The following is a 22,741-nucleotide window of genomic DNA, read 5'->3' as shown; positions in this document are numbered from 1 at the left end:
TTCTGTGAAACATACAAAAAGTCATGAATAAATTTAAAGAAATGGCCTTTACTTGCATATAAATTCAATATTATAAAGATGTCATTTCTCCTTAAATTTATCTACATAGTCAAGGCAATCAGAAGGAAAAATGATAGATTTTTACATAGTTTGAAGGGAATTCAAAAAAAATTGTATTGAAAGTCATCTAGGAATACAAATGTGAAAATAGAAATATTTTATAAAAGAAGAGCAATCTTGGATAATGGCTGATAATTTTGGATTTCTGAATTCTGTTCCAATCATCCTTCTACTCTGTTTCTGTCCCTTTCTTTAAAATTATTTAAATGTTTATCCATAAGTCTCTTGGAAATAGTAATTTTTCAAGTGAAATGATGATAACCTAAGTGACAAACTATGAAAAGTTTTTGACTCTACTAATTTGAATCAAAGGATTTGGAGAAGAATGTTGGGGTTAACTAGTTATATAAAGAGAAAAACATAAGACCACAAATACCATAGGACAGTTGTACATAAGTGCCTGTTAACGTTTTGGAATTAATGCATCCTTGCATGAAGCACGCTATAAAATCTGTGTAGACTGGATTAGAATGAAGAAAACAAAGCCAATTTAAAGAGTAAGAACATCATTCAGACTAGCAAAATTTAACAGTACTCTGAGGGGTCTTAAGATATCAGAGGGAAAAGATAAATGGATTGCAGATAGATTTGAATGAAAAACCACCCGTAGTACTGTGAATTGAGTCGGGGAAACAACCCTGGGTATATTCAGGGCTGAAGGGCAAATAATGGGAGAAAAGGAGACAGGATCAACAGAATTGCTTAACTTGCAATTTTACTCAAGCTCAGTCTTACTAATGTAACATAGTACATTTCCCATTTTCCTGTGCCTAAAGCAATATGTTTGTGCCATCACAGCATGAGGTCTTTAATTCTCTGGTCCTCCAAATTCTTATTCATATTGGAAGGGAATATCCTTGGGCTGCAATGACAACTCACACATTGTTTCCAAGCTTAATAGGAAAAAGTAAAGAGAGCCCTGCTTTGGGTGCATCTATTCTAAAAAAAGAGAAAAAAGAAAAAAAAAAAAAAGGAAACATACAAGTGTTGGACAGAACATAGCTATAAAGTTATTTTTAGTAATTTGCTTATACACTTAATCAGTGCAAGCACTATTGGGAATGAGAATTCAGGAAGGATGCTGGCTACAAATTATTATGCAAAGGTTAACTATAAGATATAATCAATTATTTAGGGGCACCGGGTTGGCTCATTCACTTAAGCATCTGACTCTTGATTTCAGCTCAGGTCATGATCTTAGGGTTGTGAGATTAAGACCCGTGTAGGGCTCTGTGCTCAGTGGGGAGTCTGCTTGAGATTCTCTCTCCCTTTCCCTCCAGCCCTACCCCCACCAGATATGCGCTCACATGTGCGCTCTCTCTCTCTCTCAAAACTATATAAATAAATCTTTAAAAGATATAATCGATTATTTTAAAAAACACAATGGCAGGATTCAGGAAAAGCATAAGGGATTTTCTGTTCTCTTGTTTATAATTTTCTGTTTCAAAATTTTCTACATTGGGCAACGTATTGTTTTTATGGTCAGAATCTTTACTAAAATAACTGGATATGTATCTCAGTATCTCTGTTTTCCATTACTTCAGAAACAATTTTACTTTATTATTTAATAATTATTGTGACTATTACATTGAAAGTCATGACTTCAAAGATTCTGTTAATTTTAATATTTTCTAAAAATAATGAATTAGGGATTAAAAAAACTGAAAAATTCTTTCAAAATAATAAAAAATGTTATATCTTTTTCAGAATTCTAAGAAAGCTCATGTAATAAAATATTTAAAGTAGAATTATAACAATCTTCTTTCAGAGACTAATTTGACACACAAATGCAATAGTTTTTAAAAATATTTTACTATAATACCAATTTCTATAGATTTAAATGTTTGTTTGCTATTTTATCTTAAATAGAACATTTTAAAATCAGTAACGTAAACATAAATATCAATTTCTGGATCTAAACAACAAATTTAAAGAGGCAAAAGGCGTACTCACACTGGGAGCTCACAACTTTTTCACTCCCCAAGAAGTTAATTGCTGGGATTATAGCTTGGCCTTTGCCAATGGAGCTGACAATAGTTTCCTCATTTTCTAAGATCTGTAGCTTGATGAATGCATCTGGTTTGGATGTGCGTACCTGTACTGTAACAGGATGTGGCAAAGCAACTTTAATGGAATACCTATAAAGAAAAACATTTTACTTATAAGTAATTTATTGATCTTTTCTTCAAGTCAGTAAAGGAAACTGGATAATTTACTGATATGATATGATAATCTAAAAGTAAAACCAGTGTGTAAAATTGACCCAAATCCTGGAAACGTTATTACTATTACAGACTTTGACAAAATATCTCAATATGCTATGGTCAAATGAAACAGGTATAGGATATTTATTATCATCAGATCCCAAGCAGGAAATATAACTTTTCTTTAGATATGATAAACACTTATAAAACCATGTTTTAAAAGTTTGCAGGGATCCCTGGGTGGCGCAGTGGTTTGGCGCCTGCCTTTGGCCCAGGGCGCGATCCTGGAGACCCAGGATCGAATCCCACGTCGGGCTCCTGGTGCATGGAGCCTGCTTCTCCCTCTGCCTGTGTCTCTGCCTCTCCCTCTCTCTGTGTGACTATCATAAATAAATAAAAAAATTTTTTTAAATAAAATAAAATAAAAAAATAAAAGTTTGCATATGATAGATCTGCAAACTACTGACACACCAAACCTCTCCATCATAACCTCCTCTGCAGTTGAACAACTGGCAACATCCTTCAAAGTTCCACTGTTTACCAGAGTTTTTTTTGATTCATAAAAATACAGAGAAATCAAAATTAGTACCCACCACCTATATTCTCAATCTTTACCATACAGGTTGGGAATTTTTTTACAAAACAACAAAATGTGCAGTAGGCAATAGAACACCATCCCAATCCCTTCCTTGATTAAACCGGAGAGGTTTGGTTTGGTTTGGCTTTTTATTTTTGGGGTGTTCTTTTTCCTAGTTTAGGTGAATCCTCAGAAATGCTCAGGACCTTAAAAACTTTCAATTTCTCTAGAAATTTGTTTTCTGAGTTTTGTTTTTCTCCTGTATCTTAAATCTCGCCTTCTTTATCCCTCCTTGTCATTGGTTTTTGTACAAGCGCAGGTCTCACCCCACCTTTTAACAAAAAAATCAAAGCAAAACAAGCCAAAAAAAAAAAAAAAAAAAACCTTTGACCAACACTGTGGTTCAGCCTCTGCTAATTTTTTCACTCCTTCCCAGCTTGGCATCTAGGGAGAATTGTTGATTGCCATTATCCACAACTTCATCTCTTCCTATTGGCTCACAGCACTCTACTCTGTGAGCTGAAGTGCTAACCTTGTTATTGCCAGCTTCCAGCAGCTTGTCACCACCCTATAGAAACTTCTGTTCTCATCTTTCTTGACTTCTTAGGAGAATTTGACAAGGTTGAGTCAACCCTCATTTCCCTCTTCTGCAAAAACTCTTTTCCTATAACTGTAACAACTTCTGTACCTTCTATTTCGGAGCTGTTTTTTTTTTTTTTTTTTTTTTTTTTTTCTTTTTTAACCTTCTCTCCCATTGACATTTCTGTGTCAGAGAATCTTAATATTCTGTCTGAAGTCTGACTGTCATGGTGCAAACTCTCCTGGGCATTTCCATGGGCAGAGACAGAATAATGGTTCCCAAATTTGTGTCTCTAGCCCAATTCCTTATGCAATACCACTTGGACAGTTCACTGACTTACCAATAATTAACATTTAAAAAATGAACTAATTGGGATGCCTGGGTGGTTCAGTGGTTGAGCGTCTGCCTTTGGTCAGGGCGTGATCCCAGAGTCCCAGAATCGAGTCCCACGACTGGCTTCCTGCATGGAGCCTCCTTCTCCTTCTGCCTATGTCTCTGCCTCTCTCTCTCTCTGTGTGTCTTTCATGAATAAATGAATAAATAAATAAATAATAAAATAAAAAATAAATAAAAATGAACTAATTGTCTTCCTAATGCTCAATCTGAAAATGGGTTTTCTTCTTGTCACCACTAAGTAAATGACACTTGTTGATCAACTGATCCCCCGTTAGTCCCCAGGAGTCCCAACCAACCAGGACTGTCAATTTGACTTTTCTCAGTATCTCAAAACCCTTTTTCTCTTCAGATTCACTGTCACTGCCTATTATGGTTCAGTTGTGTAACTCCATAAAAGCTATGTTGGAGCCCTGGAGTAGCTGCAATACCTCACAATGTCACCTTTCTAGGAGACAGGGTCTTTCCAAGGGAATCAAGTCATTGATGAGGTCATGGGGGGGGGGGGTGCCTAATCCAATATAACTGGTAGATATCCTTAAGAGACAGGAAATTCAGAAACAGAGACACAAGGAGAATACCAGGTGAAGATGAATACAAAAGTCATGATGATAAGTCTATAAGTCAAAGAACACCAAGGATTACCAAAAACCCCCAGAAGCTAGGAGAAAGATGGAATAGCTTGTCCTCACAGCCCTCAGTAGGCACCATCCCTGTTGACACTTTGATTTTGATCTTCTGGCATCCCAAACTGTGAGACTGTGAGAACATTGATTTCAATTGTTGAAGCCTCCTGCTTTGCCAGTTTGTGGGACTTCATGTATGGCAGCCCTAGTGAACTAATCCACTGACCTGCTTCAGGTTGCCGTCAACATACACCTGGGTTATTTCAAAGCTTCTCCCTGACTGGTTTCTCTGTCTCCAGCTATGCTGCCCTTCATCCATTCAACACACTGCAGTCTTTTGAGTGAGGTATTTTTTTTTTTTGAATGCAGTTGTTTTTTTTCCTTCCATATTCTGTACCATTTATGATTACATATAATTTCACAATAATATGATTATAACAACTTTTCTGCTCTTAGGAATTATATTTAAAAAAAATTTTTTTTTTCAATTCAAGCTTTGCAGGCATAATGTCTTAATGCAAGTCTATTATGGCCATTTCTCTTAAAACTCCTCAGAGCATATTTTTCTCTCAGATAAAATCTAAATCTCTTGCCTTATGAGGCCCTTCAGGAAAGGGCTCTGCCTACCTCTCTGACCTTACTGTTTGCCATAGCCCCCTAGAACCTCAATTTGCAAACAAATGTATTCAGTTCCCTGAAAAGGTCATACACTCCTTAATTTCTGAACTTCCACATATGTTCATGAAGCAGTTCCCTCTTCACCCCCTACCCCCACCCAAACACTTAGATTGACAGTTTTAGGACCAGCTTCTAGCACTAATTTAGTAATTAGGTTAAATATCACTCATTAATCTATTAGCAGTGGCCCTGCAGTGTGATACAGTGGCTTCCTATCAGAGTAGTTAAAATACCTTATCACAATTGTTATTTTTAATTGGCGTTATGTATCCTTTCTACTTCTTCCCTTTTTTCCCTTTTCTTTGTTAACAGCCAAAGTGCAGATATATGCCAAGAAGCAGAGAGATTAAAAAGAAAATTTTCTGTCCCTTCTACTACCCCCAGTTCAAAAGTTTTCTTTCAGTATTTTCTCTAAGCTTTTACCTACATATAAAATATAGAAACAAATATAAAAACAAAACATATGTTTGGGATATACTACATCTATTGTTCTGTAATTTAATTTTGCTACTGATTATTTTACATTAGAAAAATGTATGCATGTTTTTAAAAAGAAAAAAAAAAGTTTTGAGGATGCCTGGGTGGCTCAGCAGTTGAGTGTCTGCCTTCAGCTCAGGGCGTGATCCCAGAATCTGTGATCGAGTCCCACATCGGGCTCCCTGTGAGGAGCCCGCTTCTTTCTCTGCCTTTCTCTGTGTGTCTCTCATGAATAAATAAATAAAATATTTTTTAAAAAGTTTTAAAATACAAATAGGGGCACCTGGGTGGCTCAGTGGTTGAAATCTGCCTTCAGCTCAGGTCCTGATCCCAGGGTCCTGGGATTGAGTCCCACAATGGGCTCCCTAAGGGGAGCCTGCTTCTCCCTCTGCCTATGTCTCTGCCTGTTTCTCTGTCTCTCATGAATAAATAAATAAAATCTTTAAAATAAATAAATAAATAAATAATAAAATTTATTTATTTATCCCTATTCCAAATAAATAGGAATTAGAGGGGAAAATTAACCAGAATACAATAAATTATATTTGTTCATGTATTGTCAAATAGACTTAGGTGTTTCTTTAGAAAACAAATTTATGGGGATCCCTGGGCGGCTCAGTGGTTTAGCGCCTGCCTTCCACTCAGGGTGTGATCCTGGAGACCCGGGATCGAGTTCCACATCATGCTCCTGCATGGAGCCTGCTTCTCCCTCTGCCTGTGTCTCTGCCTGTGTCTCTGCCTCTCATGAATAAATAAATTTAAAAAAAATCTTAAAAAAAAAGAAAACAAATTTACTAGTGCATATGGGATCTTTAAAACATATAATCTCTTTAAAATAATAAATATTTAGACAATAATCAAGAATTTAATATTTACAATAAAATATGCCCATCACATCTCTGTTAATACTATAGAAAAAGTAGAAATGGAAAATGTGTAACAAATATTTTCCTACAAATGATTACTATGTAATCTTGAACAAGAGTTCACAAAATGTCTTAATGGCACTAGGAAATGCGTACACTAAAATGTAAGCAAAAAGGTCAGATTGGGCAGCCTGGGTGGCTTAGCGGTTTGGCACCACCTTCAGCCCAGGGCGTGATCCTAGAGACCCGGGATCGAGTCCCACGTCGGGCTCCCTGCATGGAGCCTGTTTCTCCCTCTGCCTATGCCTCTGCCTCTCTCTCTCTCTCTCTCTCATGAATAAATAAATAAAATCTTAAAAATAAGGACAGATTAAAACTTTAATTATATTATGATTTTAATAATGTGAGGCTATAACTAGGAAAAAAACACGCTAAGAAAATACAACAGGATACTAAGAGGATTGTTTTCTAGATTGTTTGATTACGGATGACCTTTTCCTCCATATATTTTTTTTTAAAGATTTTATCCATTTATTCATGAGAGACACACAGAGAGAGAGAGAGGCAGAGACACAGGCAGAGAGAGAAGCAGGCTCCATGCAGGGAGCCTGACATGGGGCTTGATCCCCGGTCTCCAGGATCACGCCCTGGGCTGCAGGCTGTGCTAAACCGCCGAGCCATCCGGGGCTGCCCAATATACTTCTATATTAACAGTTAACTGTGGTCAAGCCCTGTGTGTATCTAGAGGCCCAACCTCTGTAGCCATTGTCACTGAAGGACAAACTGTCAGCACCCATCTGCTGGCAAAAAATGCCAATTTTGAGCATTCCCTTTCTGTCATAACTTATACCTGAATAAAATGTTCTTATCATTGGGTATGTAGTAATCTCTGATTTCCTTTATGGTGAAGGTATTAGATGGAGACTCTCGAGATAGGCATGGGAGTGGATTATAGGAACCAATGAGGCGCAGTTTCCATCGTGAGGATGGTACATATGTGTCACCAGTAAATGCTTCAGCTACAAATGTGTAGCCTTTCTAGAGGAAAGAGAATTAGACAGAAGTAAGTCATACTGTTAGTGTTCTCTCAAAGGTACAACATATGACTTCATAGTACTAAATTAAAATGCTTTATTATGTTTATATTTGTAAAGATCCCAATATCTCTTGATAAATAAAAATCATCAGCATTACATTTTGAAATTCCTCTTAGAAAGTGAATCTTACGTGTTTTTAGAGAAAATGAGTCACTCTAACATTTTTGTTTGTGTGTTTCTTAAGCTATAACACAAAGTGCGTAACTCTGATAGATGATTGGTATGTTTTTTCCAATTCTTCTAATGCTTCCTAAGGCAGATTTTTATCATTGCATCACCTCAGAGAAGCCCAATAACTTCCTACCTGATGTCCCTGTTTTTTTCAATACAAGATGAGAAAAGCAGAAACATTTATGGAAATGTAATTCCCTTGGGATGACAATTGATGGAAAAAGCTATCAAGTTAACAACAGATCTGGTTCCAGGGAACCCAGATATGAGTATGGAGGTAAGCTCTTTAGGTTGGAGAAAACAAGCAGCTAAGAAACCTGGGATAACATCATACTGGATAATAACTTGGTTCTACATAATTGGATATCCAGCTGGCTAAAATGTCAGTGAAGCAAGAGCATGATATCGTAACGAGATACAAAAGTTCAAAGTAATTCTGAGTTTATAATTCCAGACACTTCTAATAAGGAAGAAAAATATAATTTGTATTCCAGTTGATTCTAATGCAAAGGAAGCTCTCTGATGTGTTTAGATTTTCAGAAACAAAAATTAGAAATACATAAGACAGAACAAATTCAATACATTGCAATAAAAATCTACAGATATAACCCAGAATTATAATACCCACAATGAGATGAGAATTGCAGTACCAATAAGGACCCTTTGACATTATGTTTGGAGCAAGGAAATAAAGGAAGATAAATCATATATGCTAAAGTATTTCTACTTATAAAGTATAATTGCTATTTTCATTATTTTTTGAGTTTGTGGTACTAATGCATTAAGAAGCAAATAAAATTATATAACTGTGTATTTGTCTAGGCTCAGAGAATAAGTTTGAGAGGGGAAAAAAAAGACTTATAAAATGGTAGATGGATATTGGTAAGTGAAATTCTAAAGCTAAACAGGTGATAGGGTTTTAAGAGAGACCTGACTATTCTACACAACTTCAAGACTCTTGAGTAATAGTAACATAATATTTAAATATTTGCAAAAGACACATATAAGATATATGCAAAAACTCTTATAACTCAACAATAAGAAAACAAGCAACCTGATTAAAAAATTTTAAGAGACATCTTACCAAAGAAGATATACAGATGGCAAATAAACATACAAAAAAGATGCTCCACATGGACTATTATCAGAGAAACCAAAACAAGCATGGGATACTACTACACTCCTATTAGAAGAGCCCAGATCCATTAACACTGAAATGCCAAATGCTGGTGAGGATATAGAGCAACAGGAACTCTTATTCATTCCTAGTGGGAATTAAAAGTGGTACAGACACTTCGAAGGATACTGTGGCAGTTTCTTATAAAACTACACATATTCTTATTATACAGGCCAGCAATACTGCTCCTCGGTATTTACCCAGGAGAGTGAAAAACTTATGTCCACACCTGTCCACAGATGTTTGTAGGTGTTTTGTTCATAATTACCATAACTTAGAAGCAACCAGTATGTCCTTCAGTACAGGAATAAGTAGACCAACTTTGATACAAGCAGAGAGTGGAACATTATTATTAAAAAGAAATGAGCTATTAAACCATACAAAGATACGAGAAAATCTTAAATGCATGTTTTTGAGTGAAAGAAGCCAATCTGAAAAGATTACATACTATATGATTCCAACTTTACTTCATTCTGGAAAAGACAAAACTATGGAGACAGAAAAAAGATAAGGGATAGGTAGGGGTTGGGGGAAGGGGAATACATATGTGGATCACAGAGGATTTTTAGGGCTGTGAAAAGACTCTTTATGATGCCATGAGAGTGGATACATGTCATTTTACATTTGTCCAAACCCATAGAATATTCAACATGAACAGTGAACCATAATATAAACTATGAACTTTGGGGGATTATGATGGACACAATGTAGGATGATCAGCGTTGTAAATGTGCCACTCTGGTGGGATGTGTCAATACTGGGGGTAGCTGTGCACATGTGGGGGCAGGACATATGTGGGAAATCTCTGTACTTTCCTCTCAGTTTTGCTGTGAACCTAAAACTGCTCTCATCTATTGCTCCTAAGATTTGCAATGAAATATTAAAACCCTTCCAAGTGTTGTTTTTTTTTAAGATTTTATTTATTTACTTGAGAGAGAGAGAGAGTATAAGCAGAGAAAGCAGCAGGCAGAGGGAGAGGGAAAAGAAGGCTCCCCACTGAGCAGGGTGCCCATCCTAAGACCCTGGGATCATGACCTGAGCCAAAGGCAGATGCTTAATAGATTGAGCCACCCAGGTGCCCCAAAACTTTTCCAAGTCTTAAAAATTTTTTTAATTTCATTTTTTTAATCTCTAAAACAACTCAAAAGAGTTATTCAGTTTTTTATGAAGTTATATTTTTAAAAATCTATCCTTCATCCCTATAAACCAGTATTCATTAGATAGGTATGTCTTAATTTGTGCACAATAATGCACAGGATCATGGGCTTAAATGAACTTTGAATGTCAATTACAACCATAGCTCAAAGAGAAAAATGAAAAGATTCAAAGCTATATAGGTAAAGAATGAAAGATTAGAGCTAAAACAAATCTCCCAGTTTGCAGTGGAGGTGCATACTGTCTTTGGTCATGCTTCCCTCTTAGAGGAAATACCCCCCAAACACAAGGATGAGATTCTAATAGAGAGGCAACATAATTTGAGTGGGATCACTAGAAATCAGGGTCTATCATGCAGTAGGAATAATATGCCAAGTGCTTTGTAAGAAATTTGTGTAGCCTAGAAAAGACGGGCTGAGGCGCGGTGAGTGGTGATGTAATCACAATCTTTTGAAATACTTAGGGATGTAATAAAACCCAGTGGGAAACTGAAACAACCGATCGATTGGTCGAAGAATAGGACTCACTGAGCCCTTTACCTCCATTTCCGTTTTAAGGGTTTCTTTTTTTTTTTTTTTAATCTTTTATTTTTTAAGATTTTATTTATTTATTTATGATAGTCACAGAGAGAGAGAGAGAGAGAGAGAGAGAGAGAGGCAGAGACACAGGCAGAGGGAGAAGCAGGCTCCATGCAGGGAGCCCGACCTGGGATTCGATCCCGGGTCTCCAGGATAGCGCCCTGGGCCAAAGGCAGGTGCTAAACCACTGCGCCACCCAGGGATCCCCGTTTTAAGGGTTTCTATGACTTTCTGATTTTACTAAGAATTTCCAGTGCTTTCTTTTTGTCATATTCCTCTTTGGAGAAAAGAAAAAAGAGAGCTGAGAGGTGAATATTCTAGCACTCACATTAAATACCTTGGGCTGTCAAATAAATGGACTTTTGTAGAAAAAGACCAGGACTTTACTCCTCTCATAAGTAGGTTGAAAAAGCACATCTGTTCTATCTTCTCCTGGAGTCTTATAAGGTGCTGGGTTCTCGCTGCCATTCTATCATATGGAAAGAATAAAATTTGTACCTACCTTATTCTTGGTATAATGATAAGGCACCACTTTTTGGAACACTTTTGGCACTTGTTCCATTGTGTCATTATTAACAATGTGAAGCATGCAGACCGGAAGTGTAGTATATACTTTGGGAACCAAAATCATATCTTGAGGAACCAAAAATGTTTCTCTGTAATTACAAAAGCATGAACTTTCTCTTAGCATGAATCAGAAAGTTTGAAATTAGGTTTAATGCAAGAAATAAAAAAGTAAGTTTAAAGTTACAAATAACTACAAAGCATACATGTTGTTTTTTTTTAATCATGAATATACTCTTTTGTTTTTTTTGAATATACTCTTTTGCTATGTAAATGTAAAGCCTTTAAGAAATTCCATTTTATAATAATTTGTGACTGTCACCTAATATGATATTGCTTCGAAATTAAATGATTTCTTTCTATACTGATAGCACATCAATGGACTATGTTTATCATACTCATAAAAATGCTAATTAACTTCACATTTTTCATATTTTAGTTAAATAAACATGGATAAAATTTCTGTAATATCTCATCTCTGCATAGCAGATGGAGAGGAAGTACTAAGTTGTGAAAGCAACCTAGAGGTTCATACTTTCACTGCTACCATAAATAAAACTCTACACATATACTACTACATGTCATTTGAAGAAGACATTGTATGCCAATTTATGATAGTCTCACCTGAATACTATAAACCAAGTATTTGGTAGTTGGTCTGCATAAGTCACAGTATAGTCAGCAAAAACAATCTTAGTTTCTTCATCTTGATAGCATGGATAATATTCAATAGACTTGCACTTGCTTTTAAACATTAGTCTAGAAACGTAAAAATAATTTAATTTCCAATGGCAAAGGCAACTTTTAAAATAAATTTTATTTACCAAAAAAAAAGTAGGCAAAATAACAAAATATTACAGTCTATTGTTGGCTGGATTGAGTCCTTGATCAAAGGTTGTGGGGTTCATAGGGCATGGCACCCAAGTAGGGGAGCCCATTCCAGGTCAACCATGAAAGATTATCTCAAAGTTCTCTAAAGTTATCTGAATTCTTAATCAAATGAGAACTTAATTCATGATCAAGAAAGGAATTTTAATTTATGGGTGGGAAATCATCACCAAAGCTCAGACTCTAAGGGTAGGAAAACAGGAACAGGCAAAGTAGCAATAAAACTGAAGGTCTGTAATTGACATAGGGAATCAATACGAGAATGGAGTTTAAAGTAAGGAATGGATTTGTAAAAACAAAAACAAAACAAAAAAACCCATTTAAACAAACAAAAAACTAAGGCCATAATCAAGGACAGAATGGATTTCTGGCCCATAAGAGACTGGTGTGTATAACTGGTAAAAAGAATTATGGGTTGAGGTTTCTCCATGATTTCCCCCCTGAAAGCTGTGGCATATTTCAGAACATGATTAAAGTGATGTGAGAGATGCTCTCTCTAGGTTTGTTCCTTCCAACTGCCAGGAACTGGATCTCACTTCAGTAGCACCAGGAATCTACTGTATAGATCTTTTGTATACTGTCTATAAAATTAGCTGGGATGGAAGCCATAATGACCATAGAAAATGGTTCTGTATTAGAGGTCTAGACAGACCTAAAGGTGTTCTTGCCTTCCAGAAGGTAGATGGCTTGACTGTACCATCAGTGAGACATAAAGCCATGGAGATTCTTATGGGGGACAGGATTCACATGCTTCATTTGATCACTGATCTTTGATTATGAGAGGAAATTGACAGATTCATACTTGGGAGAGTTTTAAGCCCTTTAGCTAAGTTATGAGAATAAAGATTGACCACATATCCTGGTTTGTCTGGGGCAGTCCTGGTTTGCACTCACACACCTGTCATAATTATTAATAGTGCACCCTCTGTTCCTTTTGTAAAAGTGCCCCAGTTCAAATGATAAATAACCTGATTTTCCTAGTTAGGAACTGTAATATGATGGTCTGTCAAAGCAGAGCACCACTGCCAATCACATGGGGTTGGCCAAATGTGGGTGTTGGCCAAATGTGGGTGTTGGCTGAGGCAACATGGCAGCTAAACAGGCTACCTAGGGAATTGACTGTAATGGGACCAGCCACCATTCTAAGATAAGGGAGGGATTTAGAGGCATTCCAGTCATTGTTGCCATCATACATTCTACACTTTTGCATAAGCCTCACGAAATTTTAATTTTAATTTTTAATGTATATAGGGCCATCAAAATCCTGACGTACTATATGAAACACCTTGAATGACCCAGAGAAATATTCCTGACAGACTTGAAAGGTTTTCTTTTAACTTTGTATCATAGTACGGAAAGAAAGTTATTATCAGTAAACTGAGCCTCGTCCAAAGTTCACTTTGGAAAGTTCTGCCCTTTAAGGTCTGAGAATGTAAAGCTGGATTCCAGGATCTCAAAGTTCCTCATTAGTAATAATTATAAAGTAATATTTATAATAGTTAATGTTCTATAATGACTTAATCTGTAGCTTGTACTAACTACTTTTCTTGATCTACCTTAATTTATCTTTACAGCCTCATTAAGGAATAGTACTGTGAGGTAGATATTGTTTTCTCTATATAAAAATTATTTCTCAAAAAAAAAATAAAATAAAAAATAAAAATTATTTCTCTATGTTAAATATTATTAACAAAATATTAAATATTATTAATAAAATTTAATTTTATCTTCCAAGAGGTTAAGAGACTTATCCCAGATCACACATCTGATAATTAGTAGATCTGAGGTTAGCATTAGGTCTTACACTGAAAGATGTGCTCTTGACTAAAAAAAGAGGCAGGTAGCAAGACTACACAGCTTTGGATGCCCCTGCTATTTAAATTTAAAGGTAAGACAGCCTTGTCAGTTCCATCCATCCAATAGATGTGGGTGTAGAACTCAAAATATTGAAAGAGCATGGCCTCTGTAATGGATATTTGCTGAGTTTCTAAGAAATACTGTTGGCTATGGGGGAAAGAGCACGTGGAGAGGAACAGCAACTTCCTGATGGAATTCTGCTGTGTTTCAAATACACCTACACCTTCAAATACACCTGATACCTTCAAATACCCTGATAGAATTCATGTTTTTAGCACTTCATTTACATGAAAATTAGGTATAATCTGGCCCAGAGATCTTCCCCACAATGCAAAAGCAAGTTAGAAAAGAAAGGTTGTGCTCTTTGTCTGTACAACTGGAATCTTATGCAAAAGAGTAGCCCTTTTAGAAAATAAGTTCTGGAGCAAAAGTTAGTCAAGTTGGATGAAGAGGTAATGGTGGAATCCGTGGGTCAGGACTAGAGTGAGGTGAATGAGATACTTACTCCCAGGGTTAGGTGAGTACTATACAGATTTGGATTTTCTCTGTGTTTAAAATTTTTATATTGGGTTCATAGTGAATTTTTTCATTATATTTAGGCTACTTCATATTTTTATATATTTTTATATATAATTTTCTTTTTGTCTCTTGTTTATAAATAGAAATTCAATTGTTATTTTATATTGACCTTGTCTCCAGCAAATTTTCTTAATTATCTCATTAATTCTAATAATTTTTCTGCAGATTTTAAAACATTTTCTACATATATAATCATATTGCCTGTAAACAGTGATGGTTTTATTTTTTTTCCCCTCAAATCCTATTTTTATTTTGCTTTATTGCTATTTTGTCCTTCTCAGAATTATTCCAGGATTCTTTTTTATTATTGGAGTTCAATTTGCCAGCATATAGCATAACACCCAGTGCTTATCCTGCCAAGTGCCCCCCCTCAGTGCCCATCACCCAGTCACCCCAACCTTCCACTACCCCTTGTTCGTTTCCCAGAGTTAGGTGTCTCTCATGTTTTGTCACCCTCACTGATATTTTCACTCATTTTCTCTCCTTTCCCCTTTATTCCCTTTCACTATTTTTCATATTCCCCAAATGAATGAGACCTATAATGTTTGTCCTTCTCTGATTGTCCTATTTCACTCAGCATAATACCCTGCAGGTCCATCAACATCAAAGCAAATGGTGGGTATTTGTCATTTCAAATGGCTGGGTACTATTCCATTGTACACATATACCACATCTTCTTTATCCAATCATCTGTCGATGGACACCTAGGCTCCTTCCACAGTCTAGCTATTGTGGACATTGCTGCTATAAACATTGGGGTGCAGGTGTCCCGGCGTTTCACTGCCTCTGTATCTTTGGGGTAAATCCCCAGCAGTGCAATTGCTGGGTCGTAGGGCAGATCTATTTTTAACTCTTTGAGGAACCTCCACACAGTTTTCCAGAGTGGCTGCACCAGTTCACATTCTCACCAACAGTGTAAGAGGGTTCCCCTTTCTCCACATCCTCTCCAACATTTGTGGTTTCCTGCCTTGTTAATTTTCACCATTCTCACTGGTGTGAGGTGGTATCTCACTGTGGTTTTGATTTGTATTTCCCTGATGGCAAGTGACGTGGAGCATTTTCTCATGTGCTTGTTGGCCATGTCTGTGTCTTCCTCTGTGAGATTTCTGTTCATGTCTTTTGCCCATTTCATGATTGGATTGTTGGTTTCTTTGCTGTTGAGTTTAATAAGTTCTTTATAGATCTTGGACACTAGCCCTTTATCTGATAGGTCATTTGCAAATGTCTTCTCCCATTCTGTAGGTTGTCTTTTAGTTTTGTTGACTGTTTCTTTTGCTGTGCAAAAGCTTCTTATCTTGATGAAGTCCCAATAGTTCATTTTTGCTTTGTGTCCCTTGCCTTCATAGATGTATCTTACAAGAAGTTGCTGTGGTCAAGTTCAAAAAGGGTGTTGCCTGTGTTCTCCTCTAGGATTTTGATGGATTCTTGTCTCACATTTAGATCTTTCATCCATTTTGAGTTTATCTTTTTGTGTGGTGTAAGAGAATGGTCTGGTTTCATTCCTCTGCATGTGGATGTCCAATTTTCCCAGCACCATTTATTGAAGAGACTGTCCTTTTTCCAGTGGATAGTCTTTCCTGATTTGCCAAATATTAGTTGACCATAGAGTTGAGGGTCCACTTCTGGATTCTCCATTCTGTTCCATTGATCTATGTGTCTGTCTTTGTGCCAGTATCACACTGTCTTGATGACCACAGCTTTGTAGTACAACCTGAAATCTGACATTGTGATGCCCCCAGCTATGGTTTTCTTTTTCAATATTCCCCTGGCTATTCGGGGTCTTTTCTGATTCCACACCAATCTTAAGATGATTTGTTCTAACTCTCTGAAGAAAGTCCATAGTATTTTGATAGGGATTGCATTAAACGTGTAAATTGCCCTGGGTAACATTGACATTTTCACAATATTAATTCTCCCAATCCATGAGCATGGAATATTTTTCCATCTCTTTGTGTCTTCCTCAATTTCTTTCAGAAGAGTTCTGTAGTTTTTAGGGTATAGATCCTTTACCTCTTTGGTTAGGTTTATTCCTAGGTATCTTATGCTTTTGGGTGCAATTGTAAATGGGACTGACTCCTTAATTTCTCTTTCTTCAGTCTCATTGTTAGTGTAGAGAACTGCCACTGATTTCTGGGCATTGACTTTGTATCCTGCCACATTGCCGAATTGCTGTATGAGTTCTAGCAATTTTGGGGTGGAGTCTTTTGGGTTTTCTATGTACAGTATCATGTCATCTGTGAAGAGGGAGAGTTTGACTTCTTCTTTGCCAATTTGACTGCCTTTAATGTCTTTTTGTTGCCTGATTGCTGAGGCTAGGACTTCTAGTACTATGTTAAATAGCAGTGGTGAGAGTGGACATCCCTGTCTTGCTCCTGATCTTAGGGGAAAGACTCCTAGTGTTTCCCCATTGAGAATGATATTTGCTGTGGGCATTTCGTAGATGGCTTTTTTTTTCTTTTTTTTTTTTTTCATTTATTTATGATAGTCACAGAGAGAGAGAGAGAGAGAGGCAGAGACACAGGCAGTGGGAGAAGCAGGCTCCATGCACCGGGAGCCTGATGTGGGATTCGATCCCGGGTCTCCAGGATCGCGCCCTGGGCCAAAGGCAGGCGCCAAACCGCTGCGCCACCCAGGGATCCCTCATAGATGGCTTTTAAGATGCTGAGGAATGTTCTCTCTATCCCTACACTCTGAGGAGTTTTGATCAGGAATGGATGCTGTATTTTGTCAAATGCTTTCTCTGCATCTATTGAGAGGATCATATGGTTCTTGTTTTTTCTCTTGTTGATATGATGAATCACATCGATTGTTTTACAAGTGTTGAACCAGCCTTGCATCCTGGGGATAAATCCCACTTGGCCATGATGAATAATCTTCTTAATGTATTGTTGGATCCTATTGGCTAGTATCTTGTTGAACTTTCGCATCTGTGTTCATCAGGGATATTCGTCTATAATTCTCCTTTTTGGTGGGGTCTTTGGTTTTGGAATTAAGGTGATGCTGGCCTCATAGAACAAGTTTGGAAGTATTCCATCTCTTTCTATCTTTCTGACCAGCTTTAATAGAATAGGTATGGTTTTTTCTTTAAATGTTTGATAGAATTCCCCTGGGAAGCCATCTGGCCCTGGACTCTTGTGTCTTGGGAGGTTTTTGATGACTGCTTCCATCTCCTCCCTGGTTATCGGCTTGTTCAGGTTTTCTATTTCTTCCTGTTCCAGTTTTGATAGTTTGTGGCTTTCCAGGAATGCGTCCATTTCTTCTAGATTGCCCAATTTATTGGCATATAGTTGCTCATAGTAAGTTTTAAAATAATTTGTATTTCCTTGGTATTGGTGGTGATCTCTCCTTTTTCATTCGTGATTTTATTAATTTGAGTCTTCTCTCTCTTCTTTTTAATAAAGCTGGCTAATGGTTTATCTATCTTTTAATTCTTTCAAAGAACCAACTCCTGGTTTTGTTGATCTATTCCAGGTTCTTCTGGTCTCTATTTCATTGAGTTCTGCTTGAATCTTTATTAACTCTCTTCTTCTGCTGGATGAAGTTTTTATTTGCTGTTCTTTCTCCAGTTCCTTTAGGTGCAAGGTTAGGTTTTGTATTCAAGTTTCTTGATGGATGCTTGTATTGTGATGTATTTCCCCATCCAGACTGCTTTTGCTATATCCCAAGGATTTTGAACAGTTGTATCTTCATTCTCATTAGTTTCCATGAATCTTTTTAATTCTTCCCTAATTTCCTGGTTGACCCTTTTATCTTTTAGCAGGATGGTCTTTAACCTTCACGTGTTTGAATTCCTTCCAAATTTCTTCTTGTGACTGAGTTCTAGTTTCAAAGCATTATGGTCTGAAAATATGCAGGGACAATCCCAATCTTTTTGTATTGGTTAAGACCCGATTTGTGACCCAGTATGTGGTCTATTCTGGAGAAAGTTCCATGTGCACTTGAGAAGAATATGTATTCAATTGCGTTTGGATGTAAAGTTCTGTAAATATCTGTGAAATTCATCTGGTCCAGTGTATCATTTAAAGCTCTTCTTTCTTTGGAGATGTTGTGCTTAGAAGATCTGCTGATTGTAGATAGAGCTATATTCAAGTCACCAAGTATAAGTGTATTATTAGCTAAGTATGTCTTAACTTTGGTTATTAATTGATTGATATACTTGGCAGCTCCCATACTCGGGGCATAAATATTCATGATTGTTAGGTCCTCTTGTTGGACAGACCCTTTAAGTATGATATAGTGTCCCTCTTCATCTCTTACTACAGGCTTTGGGATAAACTTTATCTGATATGAGGATGGCTACCTCTGCTTTCTTTTGAGGACCATTTGAATGGTAAATGGTTCTTAACCTTTTATTTTCAGGCTGTAGGTGTCCTTAGGTCTAAAATGAGTCTCTTGTAGACAGCAAATAGATGAGTCTTGCTTTTTTATCCTGTCTGAAACCCTGCACCTTTGGACGGGATCATTAAGCCCATTCACATTCAGAGTTAGTATTGAAAGATGTGAATTTAGTGTCATCATAATACCTATTCAGTCCCTGTTTTTGTGGATTGCTTCCTTGGACTTCCTCTTTCTTTTACAGAGGCCCCCTTAATATTTCTTGCAGAGCTGGGTTGGTGGTCACATATTCTTTCAGTTTCTGCCTATCTTGGAAGCTCTTTATCTCTCCTTCTATTATGAATGAGAGCCTTGCTGGATAAAGTATTCTTGGCTACAGATTCTTCTCATTTAAGACCCTGAATATATCCTTCCAGCCCTTTCTGGCCTGCCAGGTCTCTGTGGAGAGGTCTGCTGTTAATCTAATACTTCTCCCCATAAAGGTTAGGGATCTCTTGTCTCTTGCTGCTTTAAGGATCTTCTCTTTATCTTTGGAATTTGCAAGTTTCACTATTAAATGTCGGGATGTTGAATGGTTTTTATTGATTTAGGGGGGATCTCTCTATCTCCTAGATCTGAATGCCTGTTTCCCTCCCCAAGTTAGGGAAGTTCTCAGCTATGACTTGTTCAAATACACTTTCTGGACTTCTGTCCCTTTCAACGCCCTCTGGAACCCCAATTAAATGTAGAGTTTTTCCTTCTGAGGCTGTCATTTATTTCCCTTAACCTATCCTCATCTTTTGTTTTTCTCTTTTTTCCTCAGCTTCTTTTCTTGCCATCAACTTGTCTTCTATGTCACTCACTCGTTTTTCTACCTCATTAACCCTCATCCTTAGGACCTCTATTTTGGATTGCATCTCTAATTGATTTTTAATTTCAGCCTGATTAGATCTAAATTCTGCAGTCATGAAGTCTCTTGATTCCTTTATGCTTTTTTCCGGAGCCACCAGTAGCTTTATAATTGTGCTTCTGAATTGGCTTTCTGACATCGAATTATAATCCAAATTCTGTAACTCTATGGGAGAGAGGACTGTTTCTGATTCTTTCTTTTGTGGTGAGTTCTTCCTTTTAGTCACTTTGCTCAGTGCAGAGTGGCTAAAAACAAGTTGTACTGGAAAAAGGAATGAAAAAGGGGGAAAAAAAGGCGGGGGGACAAAAAACAAGGAGGGGTATCCCCTGATTCTATATACTGTAAGTCCCTAGACTTTCCCTTGAACTTTCCTGCGCTGCTCAGTCAAGAACTTGCTCTTCTCCTGTCCTTCCAACTGGTCTTCTGGGGGAGGGACCTGCTGTGCTGATTCTCAGGTGTGTGCACCTGGGGGAGCTGCCCTGCCCCCTGCCCCCTGCCAGGTGCACGGATCATTGGGAGCTGTTTATCCTGTGAGGCCCCTGCTCCCTGGCGGCCCCGCTCAGTCCCAGGCACAAGGTGTCCCAGGAGGAACAGCAACAGTGGCAGCGGCCAGCTCTCCAGCCCTGGAGTCAGCTCCAGCAGCAACCACCGCAGTCTCTGGGTCTGCGGGGGCCTGACGCTCCAGGGCGGGGGGCGCTTCTCTACACAGCTCGGGGCCGCCGGGGCAGGAGCGTCCTCGCTGTCCTGTGCCCTCTCGGCCTCCGCCTGTCCCGGGGGTGGCGGGGGAGCACTAGATCCTGGGCTGTGTCCCCTGGCGCCCTGGGCTCCGGAGCCTGCGCTGCTGGATCGCGCTCCCGGCCCGCAGCCCCCTCTGTGTGGACCCGCCTCCGAGCTGCTCCAGGCCCGGCGGGCGCGCCCTGCAGCCCTTTAGGGAGCTCGGCTGCGGGGTGTGGCCGCTCTCCCCCGGGCGCAGGTGCTCTGTTAGTGCTCTGGGAGCCTCAGGGCATTCCCCCCGCCCCCTTCCTGGGGTCCTGCCCGAGCTCCCGGCGAGCCCCTTTCCATTCAGGAAGATTGGTGAAGCTCCTGCTTCTCCGGGCCTGGGCTCTCCTGTCCTGGGGGCTCTCGCCGCATGGCCTTAGCCCGGCTCCTCGCAGGCCCCTCCCCTTTGGAGGTTTTTTTATTTCTTTATTTTTTTCCGTCTTCCTACCTTGATAGAAGCCCGAACTCTTCTCACTGTAGCATTCTAGCTGCTCTCTCTTTAAATCTCAGGCTGAATTCGGAGGTTTTCAGGATGATTTGAAAGTTATCTAGGCAAGTTGGTGGGGACAGGTGACTTGGGGACCCTGCTCTTCCCCCATCCTGCTCCGCCTCCTCTTATTCCAGGATTATTGTGAATGGAAGCTGTCAGGTAGACATTTTTGTCTCATTTCTAAACTTAAGAAAAAGCTTTCAAAATTCACCACTAATCATGTTTGTAGTAAGTTTTGAAAATACTGGATACCAAAAACATATTAATGAAAGATTTCTCTAGTCCAAATTTTCTAAAAACAAAAACAAATTAATTTTGAATTTTTGTTAAATTATGTCAAATGCTTTTTTCAGAATCTATCTGGAAGACCAAATGATTTGTTCCTTTTCCCTGTTAATGTACTGAATTAAAATGGCAAATTTTCCAATGCTAAACCACAATTGGGAATGGGAGACCCACTTGATTACAAGGCATTATCTTTTTTATTTAATTCCAATTTTCAGTTGCTAATATTTTATTACATATTTTTGGCATCTATCTAAAAGGTGCTTGGTTTGTGATTTCAAGTAGGTGACTGGTTTTCAATTTCATTTTCTTATTGCTCTTGTTGAATTTTTTAAATCAAGATTATGAATCGGTTCTGTTCTCTAAAAGATTTGTGAGATTAATCTTATTTCTTCCTAAATTCACTAACCAGTTTGTGAATATTTTGCTAAAAAGGATACCTTCCCAGTTAGAGTTTCATCTAAATTATTACTTTTACCATTTCTGAAATAATGCTATAACCTTAGAACTTTTTAAAACCTTATACCCAACTTCTACATTATGCCTCATGAATTTACTCCTATGTGTAGCTATTTATTGATTGCCCTTTGAAGATAATATGCATTATTTTTTTCTGAGGGCCTAGAAGGTTTTTATTTTGGCCTTTGTTTTTTTTTTTTTTTTTTTTTTGTAGTTTGATGGCAATGAACCTAGGTGTACTTTTCTTTTTATCTTTTCCTCATGGAGTTTGTATGCAGTCTCCTGAAAACATAAGTTGATGTATTTTACCAGTTTTGGAAAGTTTTCAGTTATCTTTTTTACAGTCTGAGGGTATAATGATAATATTGGACTTTCTGAGTGTATTCCATACGGCCCTTAGGCTGCTTTCTGATTTCCCACTCATTTTCTCCTATATTTCAGTATGGATACTTTTCTATTGATCTACCTCCATGTTCACCAATCTCTTCTTATGTTATGACTTAATCTGCTGTTAAACCCACTATTTAATTTCAGTTGTTAAAATCTTCACTTATGTTAAAATTTCCCTTTGACTGTGTTTTCTTAATCTAAACTTTTGATCTGTTTTCTCCTTATTCTTTATTTTCTTTGGCATTTCCATTAGTTATGTTTTGAGATTTTATCTTCCAACTCCAACATCCCCAGAGGGTCTGCATCTTTTACTTATCTGTGTGTATATATACATATGTAATTTATGATTTATAGCTTCTCTTAGTTTTGTTCAGATTATCCTATCTCTCAGACATGGTTTGTTCAGATTATCCTATCTCTCAGACATGGTTTGTGGCTACAGGTCAGTTTTGCTAATGCTCAATCTACTTCCAGTTTACCCCTGATTCTAGAGTTACCCTCCAGGGATTCAACTGACAATCATGTTTGCTGGAATCCCCTCCCCTAG

The 22,741-nt window shown here is 37.8% G+C and overlaps 1 protein-coding gene across 3 annotated transcripts in view; it reads right to left on the bottom strand.

Annotated features, from left to right (window-relative positions):
• The window catches only part of ADGB (androglobin), a 161,213-nt gene that overhangs the window by 35,538 nt on the left and 102,934 nt on the right, over positions 1–22,741 (bottom strand). For all 3 annotated transcript variants that reach the window (XM_077896299.1, XM_077896293.1, XM_077896289.1), the window contains exons 24-27: positions 11,888–12,022; positions 11,202–11,355; positions 7,372–7,559; positions 2,074–2,258 (exon numbers count right to left, since the gene is read on the bottom strand). In XM_077896299.1, coding sequence (XP_077752425.1) covers positions 2,074–2,258; positions 7,372–7,559; positions 11,202–11,355; positions 11,888–12,022 — 662 coding nt within the window. The remainder of the gene's footprint in view (positions 1–2,073; positions 2,259–7,371; positions 7,560–11,201; positions 11,356–11,887; positions 12,023–22,741) is intronic.

Source organism: Canis aureus, chromosome 1 (assembly GCF_053574225.1).
Source record: "Canis aureus isolate CA01 chromosome 1, VMU_Caureus_v.1.0, whole genome shotgun sequence".
Lineage (NCBI taxonomy): Eukaryota > Metazoa > Chordata > Mammalia > Carnivora > Canidae > Canis > Canis aureus.
This window is presented reverse-complemented; position numbering and strand designations above follow the sequence as displayed.